Source organism: Furipterus horrens, unplaced genomic scaffold (genome assembly GCF_987537825.1).
Source record: "Furipterus horrens unplaced genomic scaffold, mFurHor1.1.pri manual_scaffold_7, whole genome shotgun sequence".
NCBI classification, from domain to species: Eukaryota; Metazoa; Chordata; class Mammalia; order Chiroptera; family Furipteridae; genus Furipterus; species Furipterus horrens.
In genome coordinates this window covers 31,590,855-31,615,237 of record NW_028327177.1, presented here as the reverse complement: position 1 = coordinate 31,615,237, position 24,383 = coordinate 31,590,855, and the positions used below count along the sequence as shown (strand labels likewise).

The 24,383-nt window shown below is 37.5% G+C and overlaps 1 protein-coding gene across 1 annotated transcript in view; it reads left to right on the top strand.

Moving 5' to 3' along the window:
* DPY19L4 (dpy-19 like 4) overlaps nucleotides 1–24,383 on the top strand; it is a 68,120-nt gene that overhangs the window by 6,514 nt on the left and 37,223 nt on the right. Inside the window, exons 2-6 of the mRNA XM_090283553.1 lie at nucleotides 213–323; nucleotides 11,965–12,089; nucleotides 19,293–19,383; nucleotides 19,887–20,008; nucleotides 20,118–20,263. Of these exons, the coding sequence (XP_090139679.1) occupies nucleotides 213–323; nucleotides 11,965–12,089; nucleotides 19,293–19,383; nucleotides 19,887–20,008; nucleotides 20,118–20,263 (595 nt within the window). The remainder of the gene's footprint in view (nucleotides 1–212; nucleotides 324–11,964; nucleotides 12,090–19,292; nucleotides 19,384–19,886; nucleotides 20,009–20,117; nucleotides 20,264–24,383) is intronic.

The following is a 24,383-nucleotide window of genomic DNA, read 5'->3' as shown; positions in this document are numbered from 1 at the left end:
GACTCTGAAAGCACAGGTGGGGGCAGAACCTATATTGTCTTTTTGTTTGTAGGAAAAACCTATTGTGGTGAGTGCTAAAATAATTATGGAAAAATTATCTTTGGTACTAATAGGCCTTTGTGTGACTTTTGCCTTAGTATAATAGAAGTTAATCATTTGGGTTACAGATAATAATTTGATACATGTTGCAATAACTTTTCAAATATTTTAAGGACAAGCTATAGAACTGCGCCACAGAAAAAAGCCAAAGTCTTCAGAAAATAAAGCATCTGTCAAAGAGGAGAAAATTGATGACACTGCAGTTCCTGAAAGAGCTCCAAAATGTAAGTTAGACAAATTGGATGGAGTTTTAATGCTACTGCAAAAATAGTTATGCTAGGTAATATATTTTATATCAACATTTTAAATGTATAAACGTATTTTCTAAATAAGATGTGGTGATACCAGTCAAATTGCATTAGGTTTTACTGTAGAACAACCTCTAAATCTCACTCATTTACAACAAACATTTATTTCTGATTAGCATTACATGTTGTGGCTATAGGTTGGCTGATGTAGCTTTATGTGTCACAAAGCAGCAGCCCCTGTATGGTACATGTGTTTCTTGTGGCCAAGGAAAAGAGCAGGAGAGCAGGCAGGGTCATTTTTTTTAATGAAAGCATATTTTATTTTGTTTTTTAAAGATTTTATTTATTTATTTTTAGGGAGAGGGGAAGGGAGGGAAAAGGAGATGGAGAGAGACAGGAATGTGTGGCTGCCTCTTTTGTGCCCCCAGTTGGGGACATGGCCTGCAACCCAGGCATGAGCCCTGACTGGGAATTAAACTGCGACCCTTTGATTCGCAGTCCAGTGCTCAATCCACCAAGCCATGCCAGCCAGGGTGACTTATTTTAAGTATACTAGAGAATCTTGATTTTTTTTTTTAAACTTAAAAAAGTTTTTTTTTTTTTAAAATTATTTTTTTATTACAGCTGTTCCACTTTTTCCCCATTGCTTCCTCCCACCCCACTCATCCCTTCTCCCACAGTCAATCCCCAGCCTGTTTTCCATGTCCATGGGCCATTTATACTAGTTCCGTGACTAGACCCTTCTCCTACTTACACTCTTTCTCTTCCTCCCCCCTCCTCTCTGGTCACTGTCAGTCTGTTCCTGTTTACATGCCTCTGGTTCAATTTTGCTCATTTGTTTGTGTTGTTCATTAGTCTCCTGTATTAGGTGAGATCATACGGTATTTGTTTTTTGTTGCCTGGCTAATTCCGCTAAGCATAATTCTCTCTAGTTCCATCCATATTGTTGCAAATGACAGGAGTTCCTTCTTTCTTTCTGCTGCACAGTATTCCATTGTGTAAATGTACCACAGTTTTTTGATCCACTCATCTACAGATGGGCACTTAGGCTGTTTCCAGCACTTGGCTATTGTAAACAGTGCTGCAATGAACATAGGGGTGCATAAATTCTTTAATTTGTGTTTCAGGATTCTTTGGGTATAATCCTAGCAATGGAATTGCTGGATCAAAAGGCAGCTCCAGTTTTAGTTTTTTGAGGAAATTCCATATTGTTTTCCATAGTGGCTGCACTAGTCTGCATTCCCACCAGCAGTGCAGAAGGGTTCCTGTTTTTCCACATCCTCGCCAGCATTTGTTGTTTGTTGATTTTGTTGATGATGGCCGTTCTGACTGATGTAAAGTGGCATCTCATTGTGGTTTTTATTTGCATCTCTCTGATGGCTAGTGATGTTGAGCATTCTTTCATATGCCTATGGACCCTCTGTGTGTCCTCTTTGGAGAAGTGTTTGTTCAGGTCCTTTGCCCATTTTTTAATTAGATTGTCTTCTTGGTGTTGAGTCTTATAAATCCTTTATATATTTTGGAGATCAATCTCTTGTCTGAGGTATCATTGAGAAATATGTTTTCCCATACAGTTGATTACCTTTTCATCTTGCTGATGTTTTCTTGTGCTGTGCAGAAACTCTTTAGTTTGGTGTAGTCCCATTTGTTTATTCTTTCTTTTATTTCCCTTGCCTTAGGAGATATATCAGTGAAAATATTGCTGCGTGGGATATCTGAAATTTTCTTGCCTATGTTTTACTCTAGGACCTTTAAGGTGTCACAGCCTACATTTAAGTCTTTGATCCATCTTGAGTTTATTCTGGTGTGTGGTGTAAGTTGGTTGTCTGGTTTCGTGTTTTTGCATGCCCCTGTCCAGTTTTCCCAGCACCATTTGTTGAAGAGGCTCTTTTCACTCCATTTTATGTTCCTTCCCCTTTTGTCAAATATTAGTTGACCATAGAGGCCTGGGTTTATGTCTGGGCTCTCTATTCTGTTCCATTGGTCTGTATGTCTGTTCTTATGCTAGTACCAGACTATTTTGGTTACTGTGGCCTTGTAGTATAGTTTGATATCAGGTATTGTGATTCCTCCTACTGTGTTCTTCTTCCTCAATATTGCTGTGGCTATTCAGGGTCTTTTTTTGGTTCCATCTAAATTTTTGAAGTATTTGTTCTAGGTCTGTGGAATATGTTACTGGTGTTTTAATAGGGATTGGGTTGAATTTATAAGTTACTTTGGGTAGTATGGACAGTTTAATGATGTTGATTCTTTCCATCCATGAACATGGTATATGCTTCCATTTATCTTCTTTACTTTCTTTCTTCAATGTTATGTAGTTTTTCAAGTACAGGTCTTTTACCTCCTTGGTTAAGTTTATTCCTAGGTACTTTATTTTTCTTGTTGCTATAGTAAATGGGATTTTTTTCTAGTTTCTGACTCTGATATTTTATTGTTGGTGTACAGAAATGACTTTGATTTCTGAATATTGACTTTGTACCCTGCGCTTTTGCCAAATTCACTTATTATGTCAAGTTGGTTTTTGGTGGAGTTTATAGGGTTTTCTATGGACACTATCATATCATCTGCACATAATTAGTTTTACTTCCTCTTTTTCCATTTGGATGCCTTTTATTTCTTTTTCTTGTATGGTTGCTGTGGCTAGAACTTCCAAAATTATGTTGAATAAATAAGAGTGGAGAGAGTGGACTTCCTTGTCTTGTTCCTGGTCTCAGGGGGAATGCTTTCAGTTTTTGCCCATTGAGTTTGATGTTGGCTTCAGGTTTTTCGTATATGGCCTTTATTATATTGAGGTATGCTCCCATTATTCCCATTTTGCTGAGTGTTTTCATCATAAATGGGTGTTGTACTTTATCAAATGCTTTTTCAGAATGTATTGATATGATCATATGATTTATGTTTTTCATTTTGTTTATGTGGTGTATTATGTTTATTGATTTGTGAATATTAAAACACCTTTGCATCCTTGGGATGAATCCCACTTGATCGTGGTGTATGATCTTTTTAATGTGTTGCTGGATCCAGTTTGCCAATTATTTTGTTGAGGATTTTAGCATCTATGTTCATCAGCAATATTGCCCTGTAGTTTTCTTTCTTTGTTATGTCTTGGCCTGGTTTTGGAATTAGGGTAATACTGGATTCATAAAAAGAGTTTGGGAGCCTTCCTTCCTCTTGGATTTTTTGAAATATTTTGGGAAGAATAGGAGTTAGTTCTTCCCTAAATGTTTTGTAAAATTCACATGTGAAGCCATCCAGACCAGGGCTTTTGTGTGCCGGGAGTTTTTTGATTGCTCCTTCAATTTCATTAGTTATTATCAGTCTATTCAGGCATTCTGCTTCTTGATTTAGTTTTGGAAGATTATATGTTTCCAGAAGTTTGTCCATTTCATCTAGGTTGTCAAATTTCTTGAGATACAGTTGTTCTTGGTAATTTCTTACAATCCTTTGTATTTCTGTGGTATCGGTTGTGATTTCTCCTCTTTTTGTTTCTGAGTTTGTTTATTTGGGTCCTCTCTCTCTTTTTCTTGATGAGCCTGTTTAAAAGCTTGTCGATTTTGTTTATCTTTTCAAAGAACCAGCTCCTGGTTTTATTGATCTTTTGAATTGTTTGTTTAATCTCTGCGTCATTTAATTCTGCTCTGATCTTGATGATTTCCTTCCTTCTATTTGCTGTGGGCTTTGTTTGTTTTTGTTCTTCTAGATCTTGTAGCTGTAGGGTTAGATTTTTTATTTGAGATTCTTCTGTCCTTTTTAGATAGGCCTGTATTGCTATGAACTTTCCTCTTAGGACTGCTTTTGCTGTGTCCCATAGGTTTTGGGCTGTTGTGTGTTCATTATCATTTGTTTCCAGAAACTTTTTGATTTCTTCCTGGATGTCATTGTTAACCCATTCATTATTTAACAGTATGTTATTTATTCTCCATGATTTTGAATATTTTTGAGTCTTTTCCTTCAGGTTGATTTCCAGTTTTAAGCCATTATGAGCTAAGAAGATGCTTTATATAATTTCAAGTTTCTTGAATTTGTTGAGGCTTGTTTTGTGTTCTACCATGTGGTCTATCTTTGAAAATGTTCCCTGTGCACTTGAAAAGATGTATATTTTGCTTCTTTGGGGTGAAAATAAGGAAATTTATTTATTTTTAAGTATTTTATTGATTTTGTTGTTACAATGGTTCCAGTTATTTTCCCCTTTGCTCCCCTCTGCTCAGTAGCCCCCTTCCCTCCAGCAATCCCACCCCACCTTAGTTCATGTCCATGGGTTGTGCATATAAGTTCTTTGGCTTCACCCTTTCCTATATTATTCTTAACTTCCCCTGTCTATTTTGTACCAACAGATTATGCTTCTTAATCCCTGCACCATATTCCCATTTCTCCCCCTCCTCCTCCTAGCTGATAACCCTCCAAATGATCCCCATGCCTATGATTCTGTTCCTATTCTGGTTTGCTTAGTTGGATTTTGTTTTTATTTTTTAGATTCAGTTGTTGATAGTTATGAGTTTGTTGTCATTTTAGTGTTCATAGTTTTGATCTTCTTTTTCTTAAGTAAGTCTCTTTGACGTTTCATACAATAATGGCTTGGTGATGATGAACTCCTTTAGCTTTATCTTGTCTGAGAAGCACTTCGTCTGCCCTTCCATTCTAAATGATAGCTTTGCTGGATAGAGTAATCTTGGTTGTATGTCTTTGCTTTTCATCACATTTAATACTGCTTACCAGTTTCTTTTTTGCCTGCAAAGTGTCTTTTGAGAAATCAGCTGATAGTCATATAGGCACCCCTTTGTAGGCAACTCTCCACTTCTTTCTTGCTGCTTTTAGGATTCTCTCTTTATCTTCACCTTTGGCATTTTAATTATGATGTGTCTTGGTGTGGTCGCCTCTGGGTCCAGCTTGTCTCCCTGCTTCCTGGACTTGAATGTCTATTTCCTTTGTCAAATTAGGGAAGTTTTCCTCCATTATTTTTTCACATAAGTTTTCAGTTTCTTGCTCTTCCTCTTCTCCTTCTGGCACCCCCATGATTTGGATGTTGGCACGTTTAAAGTTGTCCCAGAGGTTCCCAAGCCTCTCCTCGTTTTTTTCAATTCTTGTTTCCTCATTCTGTACTGGTTCACGGTTCTTTTCTTCCTTACTGTCCAAATCGTTGATTTGAACCCCAGTTTTCTTCCCTTCACCATTGGTTTTGTGTGGATTTTCCTTTGTTTCACTTAGCATAGCCTTCACTTCTTCTCTTATGCGTTTGCCATACTCAAGCATATCTGTCAAGCCTCTGAGCATCTTTATCACCAATGTTTGGAATTCTGTGGCTGTTAGGTTAGTTATCTCCTCATCTGTTAGGTTAGCTATCTCCTCATCACTTAGTTCTCCCACTCGAACCTTGATCTGTTCCCTCTTTTGGGCCATACTTCTCTGTCTCCTCATTTTGACAGGCTCCTGTGTTTGTTTGCCTCTGTGTCTTAGGTAAGCTCTTGCTCCTGTTATGTTGTAAGGGGTGGAGCCTTAGGGATTCGTCAGTACAGGGCAACCTGTTTCACCACATTGTGGTGCTATATGTGGGGGTGGGGTCTGAGAGGGAACAATGCTGCTTGCCCAGCACTCGCCCCTTTTCCAGGCACTTCTCCCACTTCTGTATGGGACTGGTGCCTTTCTAGCTGCTGCCCTGGCTGTCGTTCCCAGAGTGGGTGGATCTGCGGATGTTCTAGGACCATTGGGGCCCTTTAAACAAGCGGACTCTGCTGAGAAATAGGCAGTTTCTGCCTCTGCCCCAACCCCCACTCATTTGCACAGTCAGAAGCAATGAGGTTTGGTTTTCCACAGTACTGGGACAGTGGGCTGCTGGGTCTGGTGAAGAGCTAGGTGCGCTCCTCAGGTGTCCCTCCTGACTTTTTTAAAACATGTAACTGCTTTCCACTGGCCTGCCACTGCTGCTGCCACCACTACACCACGTTCTCTCCACCCTGGCTCCGCCCCTCCTTCCTGTCTGGATGAGTATTTCTTCTTTATATATTTGTTTGTTGGACTTCCATGCTGTTTGATTTTCTGGAACTTCTGGTTGTTTCTAGTTTTGAGGTAGTTGTATTCCTTCTTAGTTGTGGAGGGAGATGCAGCGTGTCTGTCTACGCTTGCATCTTGGCCGGAAGTCAAAAATTTTTTTTTATTGTTGTTATAGAGAGAAGAAGGTTAATTCCTGTATGTGCCTTGACCAGGAATTGAATCCTCAACCTTGGTGCATCAGGCTGATGTTCCAACCGGTTGATCTAACCAACCAGTCTATGCAGTGCCTCTTAAAGTTTCTGCTGAATTGGCACACTGACACTTGTATTCATATTCTATTGGCCCAAGCAAGTCATATAATCAGTCTGGAAAATGGAATGGGAAAGTATATTCTGACTACAGGGAAGCATTACAAGTCACTAGGTAGTGGTCAGGGATGAGTAATCCTTTTATAGGAAAGGACAAAATAGTTTGGAATAATAGCAAATACCATATTATGTCTTTGGTTATAAATATTTTCTTCTCTCTCTCAGACAAAGTATATTTGCCATCCCTCTTACCCCAATGAAGACACTCAGTCTTACCCAGTCATAGCATCGGTCCTGAAGCCCAAGGTTTTTTCTGTATCAGGGTTTGCTATGACTCATTCTGATCCACAGACCTATTAAAAAGACAACTTATCTGCTTGTGTTAGGGGTCCCCAAGACCACCTCCATGTTCTGAGATTAGTAAGACTCACAGATGTCAGAATAGAGTCATTCACAGCTATGATTATTACCGCAGCTATGATTTATTACAGTGAACAAATATACAATAAAATCAGCAAGAGAAAAGGCTTATGTGCTGAAGTCTACAAGTAACTAGGCACAAGCTTCCAAAGATTCCTCTCCAAATGGAGACACACGGGACGTGCTTAATTCTTTCAGCTTTTCAAATTTTAACGTTGATAGTTTTGTCTACTAGGAAAGCTCATTAGTGACTCTGCTCAGGGTTTTTATTGGCAGCTGGTCATTTACCTTCTGCCTACTACATACCAAAATTCTGGACTCCCAGAAGAAAAGCAGTGGCACAAACCACATTGTTTGTACAAATAAGTTAGGCAGAGTAAACCACTCTTATCAGAGAATGGCAGGAACGCTCCAGACATCCAAGTTGCCAGATGCCATCCAAGAGTCTACCTTGCAAGCAAGCTTACATTTCTTCTTTAAGTTATGGTGATCTCTCTAATTTAAAAACATTTTTTTGTTGAGTGAAACATTGATGTGAGAGAGAAACATTGATCGGTTGTCTCCTATAGATGCCCCAACCAGGGATCAAACCCACAAGTGGCCAGGGATCGAACCTGCAGCCTTTGGTGTACAGGACGATGCTCCAACCAACTGAGCCACCCAGCCTGGACAAACAGGCCTTTCTAAGCAAAGCAGTTGCAGTCCTGCTATGTTCATTCTTTTCTGCACATGATCTTTTTCCCATTATACATTGTTGGACAGGAACAGGATAACCAAAATAAATCCTTTCATTCAGAAAGAGAAAGAGTAGAACACACGTCAGCCACTGGTCCATAGCAATTCTGAAATTCTACTAGGTAAATATGATGTCTCCTTACTGTGAGGTAGGGAATGTTTCTTATTAGGTCCCAATTGTTTTCCTTGGGAGTAGCTTCCCAGTTTATTGTTCTCTGTGGCTCCACTCTCTAGAGGTCCTTCTTTTCCCATTATCTTCTTGAACTGTATGTATCTGAAGATGGCTTTGGAGAGTATGCCGTCCTTAGGAGTTGAAGAGCTTTCTCAAATTGCTTGCTGCCCATACAGAGTACAGAGCCCATTGTATATATTTTCTCAAATAAGATAAAGGTAAAATAGCTCATCTACAAATTTAATTCAGGGGCTAGCTTGGAGGAGACGTTTTTGGAAGCTAGAAAAATAATAATCCATATTATGCAGTGATAAAAACATTTTATAAAACTTTCCTCTGGATAGTTACAATCTTAATACTAAATTTTTATTAATTTAGGTAACAGGATTGCAAGACAGAATGTTTAGAACAACTTGTTATCAGCTGTATTTGATTACAGGAAAGAAATGAATTTAGATTAGATTTGACTTATTTGTAAATAGGAATAAAAAGGAAAACTAGAGGATCCAAAATTTTGGTGACTTGTAGTGTTGAGGAGTATTTGGTAAAATTAAGGCATAATTAACATGCAATAAAATGCACAGAATCTTGGGTGCTTAATTAAGTGAGCTTTGACACTTGAATACAGCTAATAAAAGATACAGAACATTTCTATTATCCCAGAAAGTTTCTTTATATATTTTTCCAGTAGGTTTCCCCTGTAACCCCCAAGACAACCACTCTTCTGATATTTTTCAATATTGATTAACTTTGCATTTCTACAATTTTATATAAATGGAATCATATGACATGTATGCTTTTGTGTCTGGATTCTTTCAGTTACCTTACTATGTTAACCTATATAATGATTTTGAGATTCATTCATGTTGCTATAAATGTCTATCCTGTCTCTTCTTAGACATTTGAATAGTTTCCAGTATTTACTTATTATGAAAAAGACTACTTATGAACACACAATCTTTTTGTGGGCATCTATTTTTATATCTCTTAGGTAAACACCTAGAAGAATTGTCAGCTGAACTTTTGTGAGAGACATACAGTCAAAAGGACTGCCAGTCTAGATGTAAAAGACACAGCTATTCAGGTCTTAAAATGATATATAAGTCCCTATCTGTCTTCATGCAGGAAGCAAGCTCTTAGGGGATTATCTTTCTTGAGAAGGAGTGAGTGTGTTTTGCCTTTGGGAGGGAAGTGAGTATCTGTGATTAATGAGGCAGACCCTGGTGGTATTGCTTCCAAATGTTTGCTCCCTTCTCTGAGAGTGGATTATACATTCCTTCCCATTGCCGTGTGATTTGGAGTGTCTTGCTGAAGTAGGGCATATTTTTCTATCCCATTGTCAGGCTTGTGACTTGTCTGGGCCAAAAGAATGTGAGGGGAAGTAGCAGTGTGCTAGTTCTGACCAGACACTGAAGAGGCATTGCGTGATTCTGCCTGTTCTCTTTTCCCCTGTCATGAGAACACGTCCCAAATAAGGATTGATCCCAGTTTGGAACTCTGAAGAAGATAAAAGTAGAAGAGGGACAACAAATTTGAAGCCTTGGAATTGGTTGGAAAGTTACCACTGACTTGAAATCCACAAGTAGCAAGAATGAGAAAGAAACCTTTATTTTTAAGCCACAGATAGTTTGGGGTCCCTTTTTTTTTTTTTTTTTTTTAAATCACAGCAAAGCTCGACTAATAGAGTGGTCATTTAAAACATTTGGAAAAATACAGGATAAGAAAGAATATTAAACAATCCAGATATCACTACTATGAAATAGTATTTTAACTGTGACTACAAAAATGTATTTAGGATAGAAAATATGGAAAATAGAGAAAAGAACAATAAACATAAAATATATGAATAATTCCAATAGATATAACTGCTCTTAAAATTTTGGCAAGTATTATATTTTTTCAATGTACTTTTACTTTTTGTGAAATTGAATACTACATATCTTTTTTTAACATGTCATTAGCTTTTTCCTGTGCTTTAAATGTCACTTAACTATGCCCTATATTATTGATACCGATATTTATGTAGTGTTTTATTCTTTTCTTTTTCTGTGCATGATCAGCATTTTACAAATGAAGGTACTAGAGCACACAGAAGTTACCTGGTTAGGATGGTTTATGTATAACATAACTTAATTAGAAGTCAGATTGTTTACTTTTCAGTTTTCCAATTAAAATAATAATTTTTAAGGCAATAATTTGCAGGGCCCAGAGCTCTTTATTTTCTCTAAAATACATACACTTATGTCGAACACTGATAACTTGATTCTGTCTTTTACTCTTTACAAAAAACTTTCAGAAGCAAGGTATTTAGTGTTAATGTAAGGCATTTATATAGAGATGCTCCTGAACTTACAATGAGGTTCTACATTCCATAAACCAATCTTAAGTTGAAAGTATTATAAGTAGAAGATGCATTTAATACTGCATTGTAGAGTATCAGTTGTTTACCCTCACAAACATGTGCCTGACTAGCAGTTGGGGCTCTCTGGTGCTGCCCAGCATCGCAAGAGAATATCATACCATATATCTCTAGTCCTGGAAAAGATCAGGTTCAAAATTTGAAGTGTGGTTTTGACTGAATGTTTATTGCTTTTGCACCATTCTAAAGTCAAGAAATTGTAAGTAGAAATATTAAAAGTCGGAAGTGTCTGTATAAGATTCGGTTGAATATATATTTTTCTAATAGCCCTTGATAATGAGGATTAGTTTGCTGTTATCTAAGACTTAATAAAGAAACAAAACAAACAGAAAAAGACCCATGTTTAGAAACTTGAAGAACTTTTGCCAAACTGCAACCATAAATGTTTTCTTACTGTTTTTTCCTGAGCTCTTACTAACTGCCAGGCCAGATGCCTTACACATGCTATTGGAAACAGAATTTTAAAACGATTTTATCATACTGATACTAATATTTTATTTATGGGGTAGAGATTTTCAAGAATTTTGAATATAATTCATACTACTTTAGTGATACCTAACTAGTCTCTAGTATACTGTGCAAACTATCATTTATGAAATAAAGTCTTAAAAATAGCTAAGAGTTTAGTTTAGCTAAACTAATCAGTCAACAAGTTGATTTTTATAAACTCCATCATTCAGTAACAGAACACTGTTCTTTGGGCCCTTAGGCCTGTACTTTTACTTAATAGCTATAGAGGTCTAAATCCTCCTGTGGGTAAAAGATCCAAGATTATTTTGTCATTTCATCAAGAAGTTGTTACATATACAAAACAGTTGTATATGGTGTTTTAAACACATAATCATCAAAAGTCATTGAATTGTACATTTTAAATAGTTGTAGTTTATAGTATGTGAATTATTCCTCAATAAAAAAAATTCCTTAGTAAGGAAAAAAATATCAGTAGTAATTTTGAACCTGTTTTTTCCTTAGATATTTGGTAGTACATTCCACTATTCCTTTTTTAAATTAATAGACTTTAATTTTAAAAATATGTTTGATTTATAGAAGAAATGAGCAGGTAGTACATGTTACCACTCCCTACCACACACATAAGGGTTTTTCTTATTATTTAATATTAGTATGGTACATTTGTTACAATTAATAAAACAATATTGATACATTATTTTAAACTAAAGTCCATATTTTATTCAGATTTCTTTTGTTTTTACCTAATGTCTTTATCCTGTTTCAGGATTTCATCCGGATACCACATAACATTTAGTTGTCATGTCTCCTTACACTCCTCTTGGCTGCAACAGTTTCTCAGGCTCTCCTTGTTTTTGAGGGCCTTGACAGTTTTGAGGAGTATTGGTCAAGCATTCTGTAGGATGCCCCTCTACTGGACTTTGCTGTTTTTCTCAGGGTTAGACTGGGGCTATGGGTTTTGGGGAAGAAGACCACTGAATTAGACCGCCATTTTCATCATGTCATATCGAGGATACATACCAACTTTTGATTACTTTTTCTTTTTTAACAGAATGTCATAAATATAAATTTCATCTGCATCTGATTACTTCTAATATGCTTTTTCAGATGTGTTATTTCATCGCTTTGCAAAGATTTTCATTGGCTGTCTTGCTGCAGTTACTAGTGGTATGATGTATGCTCTCTATTTGTCAGCATACCATGAACGAAAATACTGGTTTTCCAACAGGCAGGTAAGAAGAAAGACTTCTGAGCATATGAAAGTTGTTTTAGTAGTTAATATTAATTTAAGTAATGTGCTTTCCAGGGAACCAGAATCTTCCAGGGAGTGTGATAAGTATGATAAGTGCTTTCTCATTTCCAGTTATTAGAAACAAAATGGTATATAAGCTGTTTTGAGAACACTCAGAGTATCAACTTTGAGAATTTTAATAGAATATATTTTAAGGCCATAGAATAGCAACCAAGAGGGTGTTTTCCTTTGTGCAATTAATTTATCACGGACTTTTGGTGACAGTGAAATGATATGGAGTTTAGTCAGCTTTTTAGTTTTCAGAAACAATCTGTGAAAATTTCAACATCAAAATCTATTTTTAGACTACATGTTTAGAATGGGAGGGGGCAGTGGGAATGATTAACAAGCATAATAGTATTTATAAGATGTTGCCTTGACCTGGCCAGGTAAGTCAGTTGGTTAGAGCATCATCCTGAGGTTGTGGGTATTATCAGGGCACATACAAAAATCAACCAATGAATGCATAAATAAGTGGAACAACAAATTGAGGTCTCTCTCTTTCTCTCCCTCTCTCCCTTCCTCCCTCCCTCTCTGTAAAATCAATAAATAAAAATTTACAAAATAAGATGTTGCTTCATATTAGTATATTTAATATTTGGTTTTAAGTCACGTATATTCCACATAAACTCTTTAGTCACTGTAATTCATAATTCATTTGGCTTTTGATAAGTTTGTTTTCAACATACTTTCATAATCAAAGTATCTGTATTACATGTTGACAAAGTTCATGGCATTACCACTTGACTCTAAAGAGTTTTGCTTTCTTGTTTTTTCCCAAACTGTTTTGTTGTACTTACTTTTGAGCAAGTAATCAAGCTGACTAATGTTTTGAAGCCATTGATTTACCTAGAATCACCAAAACATTTAACTGAAAAATTACCTATATTTGACAAAAGCTATTGAATACTATAGCATACCCTGTTTCCTTAAAAATGTCATGAAGATTAACTACACTGGGGAACACAATTTTCATCGAGTTAGATCTGACACTTGTTTTTAACTAACTTTTGGCATCTGAATCCAAAAAATAAACCCAGTTTTTCTCTATCACGTCAACTTTTTAAGGTACAGGATACCCTCCCTTTATCCCAAAAATCATACAAAATGTACATACAAAGGAAAATAAAGAAAAAATTACCTGAATATACTGTTTATTTAGTTACTTTATTCATATAAAGGCTATATGTTGTTACTGTAAGTCAAATTGTGTACAAGTAGTAAAGTTCTGCTACCAAACATACATATTAAGATATTTTATCTTTTCACATGACAGGCTAGGAAATGCCAAAATGAGATACTTGCAACAGTCTTCTTCAGTTGGCAAAGCTTTAACAAATTGCTTCATGAGACCCAGTTTTATGTGCAGAGGTGGGAATATGATGTTCTTTCTGTCAACAAGTGGCTCATGTAGAATGTTTGGATCACCAGGTTTGAGGTCAGATCTTGGAGGCCAATTCAACTCCACCCAATGCTTCTCACGAGCTCTGCTGTCCCACATACACAGAAAACAGGGATACTTGGTGTATCTGCATTGCTGACCAAGAAGGAAGCAGACCGTTTTAAGGTCAACACAGATGATCCAATTGTGCTTGTGATATTGCAACAGATCAATGACTCTCTTTGTGTCTTCATATTCTTCATGAAAACAAACTGAATGGCCAATTGGGACTGCACCAAATAAATTGCCATTGTGGAGGAGGGCACACTTCAAGCTCCTCTTTGGGCTATTGATGAACTGTTGCCATTCAGTTGCATTATAGATTGGAATTCGCAATTCCTCCATTAAACCATGTATGTTATGGCAATAAACAAAGCCACTGTCACTTTGAAAGTACTGCAGAAATGCACTTTCTCTTGATTGAAGGTAGGATATGTCCGCTCCTTTTTCAAGCAAGTTTTTCTCGTGCCATCTTGATGCTAGGAGTTCTGAAGCCTCTTCAGATAGTCCCAAATCTTGTGCCAAATCGTTCAATTCATGCTGATCAAATCCCTTATGAACTGAGTCATCTTCAATTTCAAAATCTTCATTGTTGCAGTTACTTTGTTCTTCACCATATTCCTGTTTTTTGAAAGAGTGTAGTTCAATGAAAACTGGCACTAGGGTTTCAGCTGAGTGAGGCACTGGGTGTATAGCTGATGGTAGACTAAGATACTCTATTTTATGTTTATTTTTCTTGTTATATTCTGATGTTTTCACTATATAAAAGTAACAGTCACTTGAATGATTCCTGGGCTCTCACCAAACCATAGGTACACCAAATGGCAATTTACCACATGTTCCCTTTGTCCACATTCATAAACTCTCAACACACTACTTGCACACCTTGTGAGGGGCCCAAGACTTATCTTGATCACCAAGTTTTACTTTAAAATATGCAAAATAGGCTTGCCTGACAAATGCGCTGACGTTTGTCCTTTGACTGGGAATGGTGAAACTGCCACAGATATAACAAAACGAATCAGGGTTGTTTAGGCACTTACGACGAGAGATAGCAGGTGCAGACATTATCTGAAGGAAAGGAAATAAGTACATATATAAATAAAAAATTCTGCTAACTCCTTGTATACAGACAAGAACTTGGACTACACTTTGGAATACAATTCACTATATAGAGCGGCACACAACCTCTCACCACACTGTCTCTTGTGTAACTGAATAGCCTAGACAAGTATGAACCTGTCGCTGGTTTCAAGGTCATCCCCCACCCCTCCCCACTGGAGGGAGGTTTGCTCTCCGCCAATAGGAGAGCACTAGTGCTTCCTTGGATCCAGGCTTGACCCAGTCTAGAGTGGTCACATTAAGATAAGCTCTAGATAGGACTTCCAGCCAAGATGGAGGCCTAGACGGACACACTCCATCTCTCTTCACAACTAAGAAGGACTACAACTACCGCAAAACCAAAAATAACCAGAAGTTCCAGAAAAGAGAGCTACATGGAAGTCCATTGTATGAAGTCATAAACAAGTGGTGCTCATCCAGATGGGTAGGAAGGGCAAAACCGTGGCTGAAAGATCAAACTGTGCTAGAGGCGACAGCTGCAGCAGCGAACAGTGGGACCCGGTAAGCAGACACCCGTATTTGGGGGGAGGAGAGAAGAGCGTGGGAGCACTCCCGGCTGCAGACCAGACCCATCGGCTCGGGATTCCAATGCTGGGGAAGGCAGACCCCCATTGTCTCAGACTGTGAGACCTGGAGGGGATCGAGGAGGAGGCTGCCGGCTCCTTGGCGGAGAGTAACAGCAGGAATCCATCTTGGACCCCCATCCCCACGCAAAGGTGCCACAGTGTGGTGAGAAAGGTCGCCAGGTTGTGACAAGCACACGGGGCTCCGCCCAATATAGCATAGGAGGTGTGACAGCACCCTGCCCAAGAAGGAAAGATAAACAAAACGGCCAGAATGATGATTGGAATACCAATCACACAGCTAACGAAAAAACAAATAAAAGACTTGACTGATGAACAAATAGCGAATCTTTCTGAGGCTCAGTTCAGAGCTATAGTCATAAGGCAGCTTACAGACCTAAGAGCAGGGCTGAATCAAGACAGGGAAGGAATGAAGGCTAGTCCTGCTGAAATGAACAAAAATACATACAGGACAAGTGGTGAGGAAAGGAAAGCCAGGGATCAAATCAACAAATAAGAACACAGGGAGGGAACAAACAGTCAACCAGTGCAGAAAGAGGAAACAAAAAGTGAGGAAAATGAGGAGAGACTCAGAAACCTCTGGGGCAGCTATAAGCGAATGAGCATTCGAATTATAGGATTGCCAGAGGGTGAAGAAGGAAAACTAGAAATTGAAAAATTATGTGAAAAAATAATGAAGCAGAACTTCCCTAACTTGGGGAAGGAAATGAACTTACAGGTCCAGGAAGCACAGAGAGTTCCAGATAGGCTGGACCCAGGGAGGACCATACCAAGACACATTATCATCAAAATGGCAAAAATTAAAGAGAGAATCTTAAAAGCAGCAAGAGAGAAGAGAAGAATTATGTACAAAGGCGTCCCAATTACACTATCAGCGGAGTTATCAAAGGGGACTTTACAGGCAAGAAGGGACTGGCAAGAAATATTCAAAGTAATGAAAATCAAAAACCTACAGCCACGATTACTCTATCCAGCGAAGCTGTCATTCAGGATAGAAGGGCAGAGAAAGTGCTTCCAGGACAAAGTAAAACTGAGGGAGTTTGTTAGATCCAAAACACTGTTATATGAGATGTTAACGGGACTTTTTTAGAAGAAGGAGGATCAAAACTATGAACATTAAAATGAAAACTGCATCACAACAACCAACAACAGAAGCTAGGGAATCGAAACAAAGGCAAACTAAATAGGCAACGAGAGGGGAAAAAGAATTATAAGTACGGGGAACATATTGGGGGGAGGTCAGCGGGGAGGGGGAAGGGGGAAAAGGGAGGGAGATGATGCAGGAATTAAGAAGTGTAGTAGGAGGGAGTGGAGTAGACAGGAAGATGTTGAGAAGAACTGTATGCACAACCAATGGGCATGGACTAAGAGGGGGACAACTGGAGAGAGGGGGCTTTACAGGGTGGAGGGGAGCAGGGGAAAAAATTGGGACAACTGTAACAGCATAATAAAATAAAATAAAAATAAATAAATAAATAAAAGATAAGCTATAGATAAAAACTTGATGTGATAGAAGAAAACTAACTGCAGTTTTGACATCAGCATGCCTATTTACGTCAAAAAGAGCTGAAAAATTGAACTCAACAGGAATTATGTTAAAAATTGTTCCCCTGTGTATTAGTAGTTCTCATTACTGAATGTACAGTAGAATCATCTGGGACCTTTCAAAAATAACCTCCCTTGCAGATCTGTTAAGTGGAGCTGAGGAGGCGTGGAGTGTCTGGAATTAGTTTTGAACAAAATATTTCTAAGCAATTCTGTGTGTAGGCAGCATTGAGAACAATTAGAGGTTTGAAAATATAGAGGGAGCTGCAAGTCACTCAAGCTGGCTCACCTCCACTCAGGCACACAGCTGTGCCCACGCCCTGGGCTCTTTCTTTTCCTGAACAAACTTACTTTATTCTCACACAACACACATCAAGAAAAGGAAAGGAAAGGAAGGAAGGAAGGAAAATATAGAGGGCATTTCTCAAGAACCTTGTTTTCTTTTTCTTTTTTTAAATTCTTATTTATTTTTAGAGAGAGGGGAAAGGAGGGAGGCAGAGAAGAAGAGAAATTCTGATGTGCGAGAGAAACATTGCTCAGTTGCCTCTTGCAGGCCTCTCTCCGGGAACCTGGCCTGCTGCAACCCAGGCATGTGCCCTGACTGCGAATCAAACCAGCAACCTTTCTGTTCTCAGGCCAGCACTCAATCCATTGAGCCACACCAACCAGGCGAAGAACCTTGTTCTCAAAGCATTGTGTGTGAGCCAGGAGCACTGGCATTATCTGGGAGCTTGTTCAGAATTGCAAACTCTCAGCCCTGCTTAATAATCAGAATTTACATTTTAATAAGATCTGTAGGAGTTTCATATGCACATTAAATCTGAGAAGCACTGATTAAGAGTTTACATCTTTGAAATCTTAGAAACATCTGTTTCCATTTATAAAGCATTTAAAGAAAATTTATTTAGAGTAATATGGTCTAAATGAGAACAAAAAGGGTTCAGTGGTCACAGTGCATAATATATACTGAAACTGAAAAGTCTTGCAAAGAAACCCACTTAACTTTGTTTAATATAGCCTTTCATACAATTTATTTAACTATGGAACTCTTTTTAGGTAACATTTATATCTTAAGAAGTTCTATTGATCAAACTTTGGGAAAACTGCTCTTAACAGCTTTTGTTTTTGTATTAATCTATAAATATTATGCATGAAAATAAACAAATTTTATTCCATTCCCCCAATCCCCACCCCTTTGGTAACCATCATCTTCTTCTCTATGTCTGTGGGTCTGTTTCTGTTTTATTTTATCATTTGTTTTTTAGATTCCACATATAAGCTAAATCATACAGCATTTGTCTTTCTCTTTCTGACTTATTTCACTTAGCATAGTACAGTACTGTAGGTCCATTTATGTTGACCTCATGCAGAAGTGGCCTCTGTGTAGGCTGTATGCCATGTTATTTTGGCAGGCTGGTAGGAACCAAGCAGGTGCTTATGGTGTCCAGAGCAGTGGCCTATGGAGCAGGAGGAGCTCCAGGGGGAAGGCCAGTTGCATGCAGTAATGTCCTGTTGATCCTGCTTGCTCCCTTTGTCCGAGGCCAGAATGGATTCTGGTGATGTGTGGAGAAACGTGTTACAGTGACCTTGCAGGTAGGCCACAGCACCTGGCTACAGCACCCCTGCCCACTCTATGGAGCAGGAAGGAAACGTAAACAGTGGCACTTAGTACCTAAGGTTTCCTAGCTTTCTCTTTTTATCTCTTTGTCTTGTTCAGAAGCTGTTCATTCAGTCCTCAGTTGTCTCACAGGAATAAGTACTCTATATACATGTATGTTAGAGTTTGCTTATGGAAGGGGGCAAGTTCAGTGTCCTATGCTGCGGCCATCTTGGGCCTCTCCAAAAGATTGTAGATGTATGAAAATCTTCAGTGAGAAAGGACAAGTTTCCTAATGTTTTAAACTACCCACATTCTTGGTTCTGTATAGCCTAATTTTCTGGATTTTAAGATTTACTTCTGTTTCTGGAAGGTCATTTGAAAAGTGCTGATTAAGTATCTACTGACTTTGAGAAGTACTAATTAACAGCTTGCCGTTCTGGGTACATAGGGAAGTGGAATGACGATAGAAAATACTACTTTCTTCTTAAACGTATCTTTTTATTATGGACTTCTAACACCTCAACCATTATTTTTTATTTTCTGCCTTATTATTTTTGCTGTCCTTAGGGCATTTCTTTTGGTTTTCCTTCTAGATTTTTCTTATATAAAATAGGTAAATGACTTAATGAGTTATAGTTCATCTTAATCCTTAGGTGTTTTATTAAAATGACTGCCAGATTATTAAAAAGTTTAACCTAATTAATATGACCACTAGTAAGTAAAGGAAAATTCAAACACATCTTTGAATAAAAGGATAAATAAATAGCATTAGTTTAGATGATGAGAGAGAAGGAAGATAACAATTGAAATTTAGGACACTGGTGTTTAAATAATTGTTACATTTTCTTTTAGGAACTTGAACGGGAAATCACATTCCAGGGTGACAGTGCCATTTATTACTCTTATTATAAAGATATGTTAAAGGCGCCTTCATTTGAAAGAGGTATGATAACTACATTTGGATTTTTAATAACAATATTTTTCTAAAGCAAAACATTGGCCGTGACTGATGGCTCAGTTCGTTGGGTATCATCCCACAGAGCCAAATTGCTAATTTGATTCCCAGTCAGGGCACATGCCTGGGCTATGGGTTCAGTCCCCAGTTGGGGCATGTATGAGAGGCAACCGATCGATATTCCTCTCTCACATTGATGTGTCTCTCCCTGTCTTTCTCCCTCTCTTCCCCTCTCTCTAAAAATAAATAAATTAATTAAAACAAAACATCGTTCTTTATGTGGAAACCTTTGAATGTACATGGAGGTTTGTCTCAGAATATAGTTAGTGCTCTTTCTTGTACTTAATAAAGTAATTGGAAAAATGAGGCACAGAGTATTATTTTGAAATCTTACTTGATGATAATTAAAATATTTAATCACTTCTGAATAATATGTTTAGTTATTGTAAAAGCAGAATAAATAATCTAGAGAAATATTTTTCTGTCTTTAGGTGTTTACGAATTGACACACAATAACAAAACTGTATCTCTGAAGACTATAAATGCAGTGCAACAAATGTCTCTGTATCCAGAGCTTATAGCAAGCGTTTTATATCAAGCAACTGGTAGTAATGTATGTGTTTTTCTTTTGACTATAATATTTATTATCTCACATACTTATGAATCCTTGAAATTACTAATGTCATCCTATTATCTCCTCTCTCTATTTTTTTTTCAATTAGGAGATTATTGAGCCAGTATATTTCTATATTGGTATTGTTTTTGGATTGCAAGGACTATATGTTACTGCTTTATTTGTTACAAGTTGGCTTATGAGTGGAACGTGGCTAGCAGGAATGCTTACTGTTGCATGGTTCATTATTAACAGGTAAGAAAGATGTTTTAAATTAAGTTTTACAACTTTTTGTGTCTGTGGTAGACAGTTCTGAAAATACTATTCCCCGTCTCCATTATTCCATACCCTAATTCCCACCTGGGAATATGATGAGATACCACCCTTTGATTATATTACCGTATTTTTCGCACTATAAGATGCACCTTACCATAAGATGCACTTAGGTTAGAGGAGGAAAACAAGGGAAAAAAAATCTGAACCAAATGGTGTACTAAAATATTTAATAAAATATAAAAAGAAGAGGCATCAGCTACATTACTATTAAGTTCACCACCACAGATCATGATTCAGTGCTAATCTTTGACAGTATGCTTTGTATGAATAAACCCATCCTTTTTAATAAAGCAACCTCAGTTTTAAAATTTTTTTAAATTATTGATTTTAGAGAGAGCGAGAGAGATTTGTCGTTCCATTTATTTATGCCTTCGTTAGTTGATTTTTGTATGTGCCCCTATGAGGGACTGAACCCTCAACCTTCGTGTATCAGAAAAATGCTCTGACCAGTTGAGCTACCTGGCCAGGGCCAGCCTCAGTTCTTTAATAGCAAGCAAAAAGAGAGTAGGGCTTCTTTGAAATGAAGGGCTGGGTTGAAACATGTCATAAAAATTTTCTTGACATTGGTCAGTGTCAAAATATATTTTTTGAGTGATGACATTATTCTTCTCATAGTATCCTGCTCCCCTATAACACTTAACATGATTAAATAATTCAAAAAGGAACATTTATTCTGTTACACGTTTCTTTCAGCAATTGCCAAGTGAAAGATATGATAGTACTAGGGTGGGAGAACCCAAAACACCTGGAATTTTTAATAAAAATTTTGATGCAGTACACCTATCGAGATGTATTTTCCACTGCTGAAAAGTTTTTGAACTCATCAGTTTTGATGCCTTTTAGTGCTTCTGTCTTTTTGTGTTTCTTCTCTTCCACATTGGCAAAACGTTTCCCACTGAGGACTTTTTTCACCCAGGGAAATAAAAAAAGTCCTAGAACACTCACGTAGTGGGGGAAGCCTATACTACAAGGGGCCCGCCCTCCAGAAGATAATCCCAGGATTTTTTGGGTCCTCCCTCATACTTTCAAGTTACTGAGATTCAGAGTTAAAGTCTATTATTTCTTACTGGATTTTGTTTATATTTAGAGTCACATGCTGACAACAATTTGATATAATTTTTTTAATCTTAAAAGTTTTCAAGTATAGATATTCAGTTTATGGATTAAGTAGATTTTTTCTTTAAAATACAGGGATGATTCCCTGGCCAGCATGGCTCTGTTGGTTGGGTGTTGTCCCACAAGGTGCAGGGTTGTGGGTTCAATTCCCAGTCAGGGCACATGCCTGGGTTGCGGGTTTGGTCATCAGTTGGAGCCTGTGCAGGAGGCAGCCGATTAATATTTCTCTCTTGCATCGGTGTTTCTCTCCCTCTCTTTCTACTACCTCCTGCTCTCCCTGGAATCAACAAAAGAAAAAAAAATTTTTTTTAAAGCAATTCAGTTACTATTAAACAGTAAGACAAATGCTTACCTGTAATTACCAGTTTCTAAGTAAGATAGCCTTAGTAGCTGCCTTTAATAGTGATAAGAAACTTTTTCTGGTGTTCTTTTTAAAAATATCTTTCTCTACTTAGGGATTTTCATTTACTCAATAGAACTAAACCCATTACCATTATTGTTTTTGTTGTTGTTCTTGTTGCTCAAATTGTCACAACTTTCATTAATAGGAGTCCTGTTTTAGGCTGACTTCTGAGGGGGGTTTTTTTGGACACATCTTCATTAATTTTTTAAAGCTTTCTTGTTTTTCGGCTCAACAAACAGGTTCGCCTTGTATATTCCCTGTGAAAGATTTGGAATTAGCCATTTCTCTGTAGAGCCCTGGTTGCTTTTAGTAGAACAGTATTAGAAGAAGAAAAAATAAATAATAGTATTAGAGAATGTGGTGTGGATGCTAAGGTGATAAGATGATTTCTTATTATGTCAGAAAGTGCTTGTTAGAGAATATTTTAAGTTGCCATGTACTTTTCTAAAATTCTGTTAGGCTTCATTCTTAGAAATTTAACAGCACACTCACAAAGTTATCTCAGTACTCATAGCGTAGGTCTAGAAAGTCCTTTTTAGAGTGAAATGATATTTACTATAAAACATATTATTTTTAATATAGACCTTCTAAAAGAAGTGCTTTCTTAATGATGTAATGTATTAGTTGTTGCTATATAACAAATCATCCCCAAACATAACAGTTTAAAACAACAAACATTATCTCACACAGTTTCTGAGGGTCAGGGATCTGGAGCGGCTTAGCCTGGGTAGTTATGGTTCAGGGTCTTTTAGGAGGTTAACGGTCAGGAGTTGGTTGGGCTATAGTCATCTGACAGTTTGGCCTGGACCATTTACTCCCAAGCTCACTCACATGACTGTTTACAAGAAGCCTCACTTCTTTGCTGGTTGTTGGCCTTGAAGGCCTTACTTTCTCATCAACTGTGCCTCTCCACAGGGCTGTTCACAACTTGGCTGCTGACTTCCTTTAGAGTGCATGATCCAAGAGAGCGTGGATTGAGTGTGCCCTAGTGGAAGCCAGGCATATTTATTTTAAAACCTAATCTCAGAAATGATATGGCATCACTGCCATATGTGCAGGGGTGGGCAAAAGTAGGTTTACAATTGTTCATGTGGAAAAATACATAATGCAAGAATAAACTGTGTTTTGCGTACTCACAACTATAAACCTACTGTTGCCAACTCCCATACTACTCCTCACATAGACTAACTGGTGCAGTGTGGGGAGCGACTACACAGAGTGTTAATATGAAGAAGCAGGGACCATGGTGGGGCATCTTGGAGGGTTGCTACCGCATACAATGAACTTTTAATATTAATTTCATTTAGTCCCTAGACTTATTTTAATTGTAAATTTGAAGAGGAAGCCCAGGCAACTTTTCTATGTAAAAATAACAGCGTTAAAGAATAATAAGACTCCCTGTTAAACAGAACATTTTAGAAACCTTAGTGAGAATTGTAAGGAAATTGTCTTATTTAATGACAATTTGCTTTATTTAATGACACAGTATATCCTACGTACCTGGAGCGGGAGTTAGGTAGAAAAATTAACCTGGTCTATTCTGCTAAAATTTATCTTTTGGCAATCGAAACATTCTTAGTAGTAGCGTTTAAAAAATGTGTTTTGTATTTTTAAATGATTTTCAATTCATTAATATAAAATGACAATTTTTAATAGTGTGAAAGAATTCTACTGCAATTTTCTTTGTTGTTGACACTACTACAGATGTCCCCTAGTTTCCCCCCTTTGCCCCCTCCACCCAGCTTTGTTTTGCATTTTATTCATTTTTTATTGGTATTTATTTTATACAGTTTACCTTTGAACAGCAAGGGTTTGAACTGTGTAGGTCCACTTACATGTGGATTTTTTTCAATAACTATACAGTTAGCCCTGCTTATCCCAGGTTTCCCACCTGTGGATTCAGCCAACCTTGGATTGAAAACAGTGTATTTTCAACCCACGGTTGAGAATCTGTGGGTGTGGAGGGCTGATAGTATATATTATTCTATGCCATTTTATATGAGAGACTTGAGCATCCTTGGAATTTTGTATACATGGGGGAGAGGTGTTCAAGAATCAATCCCTTGCAGATGCCAAGGTACAACATAAGTCTTTGGGGAGTCAAAAGTTATGTGTGAATTTTCAACTATGCCGGGTCTGCGCCCCTAATCCCCGTGTTCTTCAAAGGTCAACTTTATTGCAAAATATATTTTAGTGACACGAAAGAATATGCTTTCCTTTTTATTAATCAGCTTTAGAGTTTACATTTGGTCCTAGAAAAATATTAAAAATTTTAGTCATTCTATTCTATTATGATCATTAGTAGTATTCTTAATGGTACTTTGTGTTACTTGTTTCTTAACCTGAGAAGGGCAAAGCAGGCTTATAAACTAGCTCCTATTTGTTCAAACTAAGGGATGTAGGCATACTATAAGTTCAAGGACATTTCAGGAAACACATATACAGGCAGTAGTGACAGGGGGATCAGAAGCAGATGACTCTCTTTGAACAAATTTGTCACCAAAATGGGCTAACCTGAAT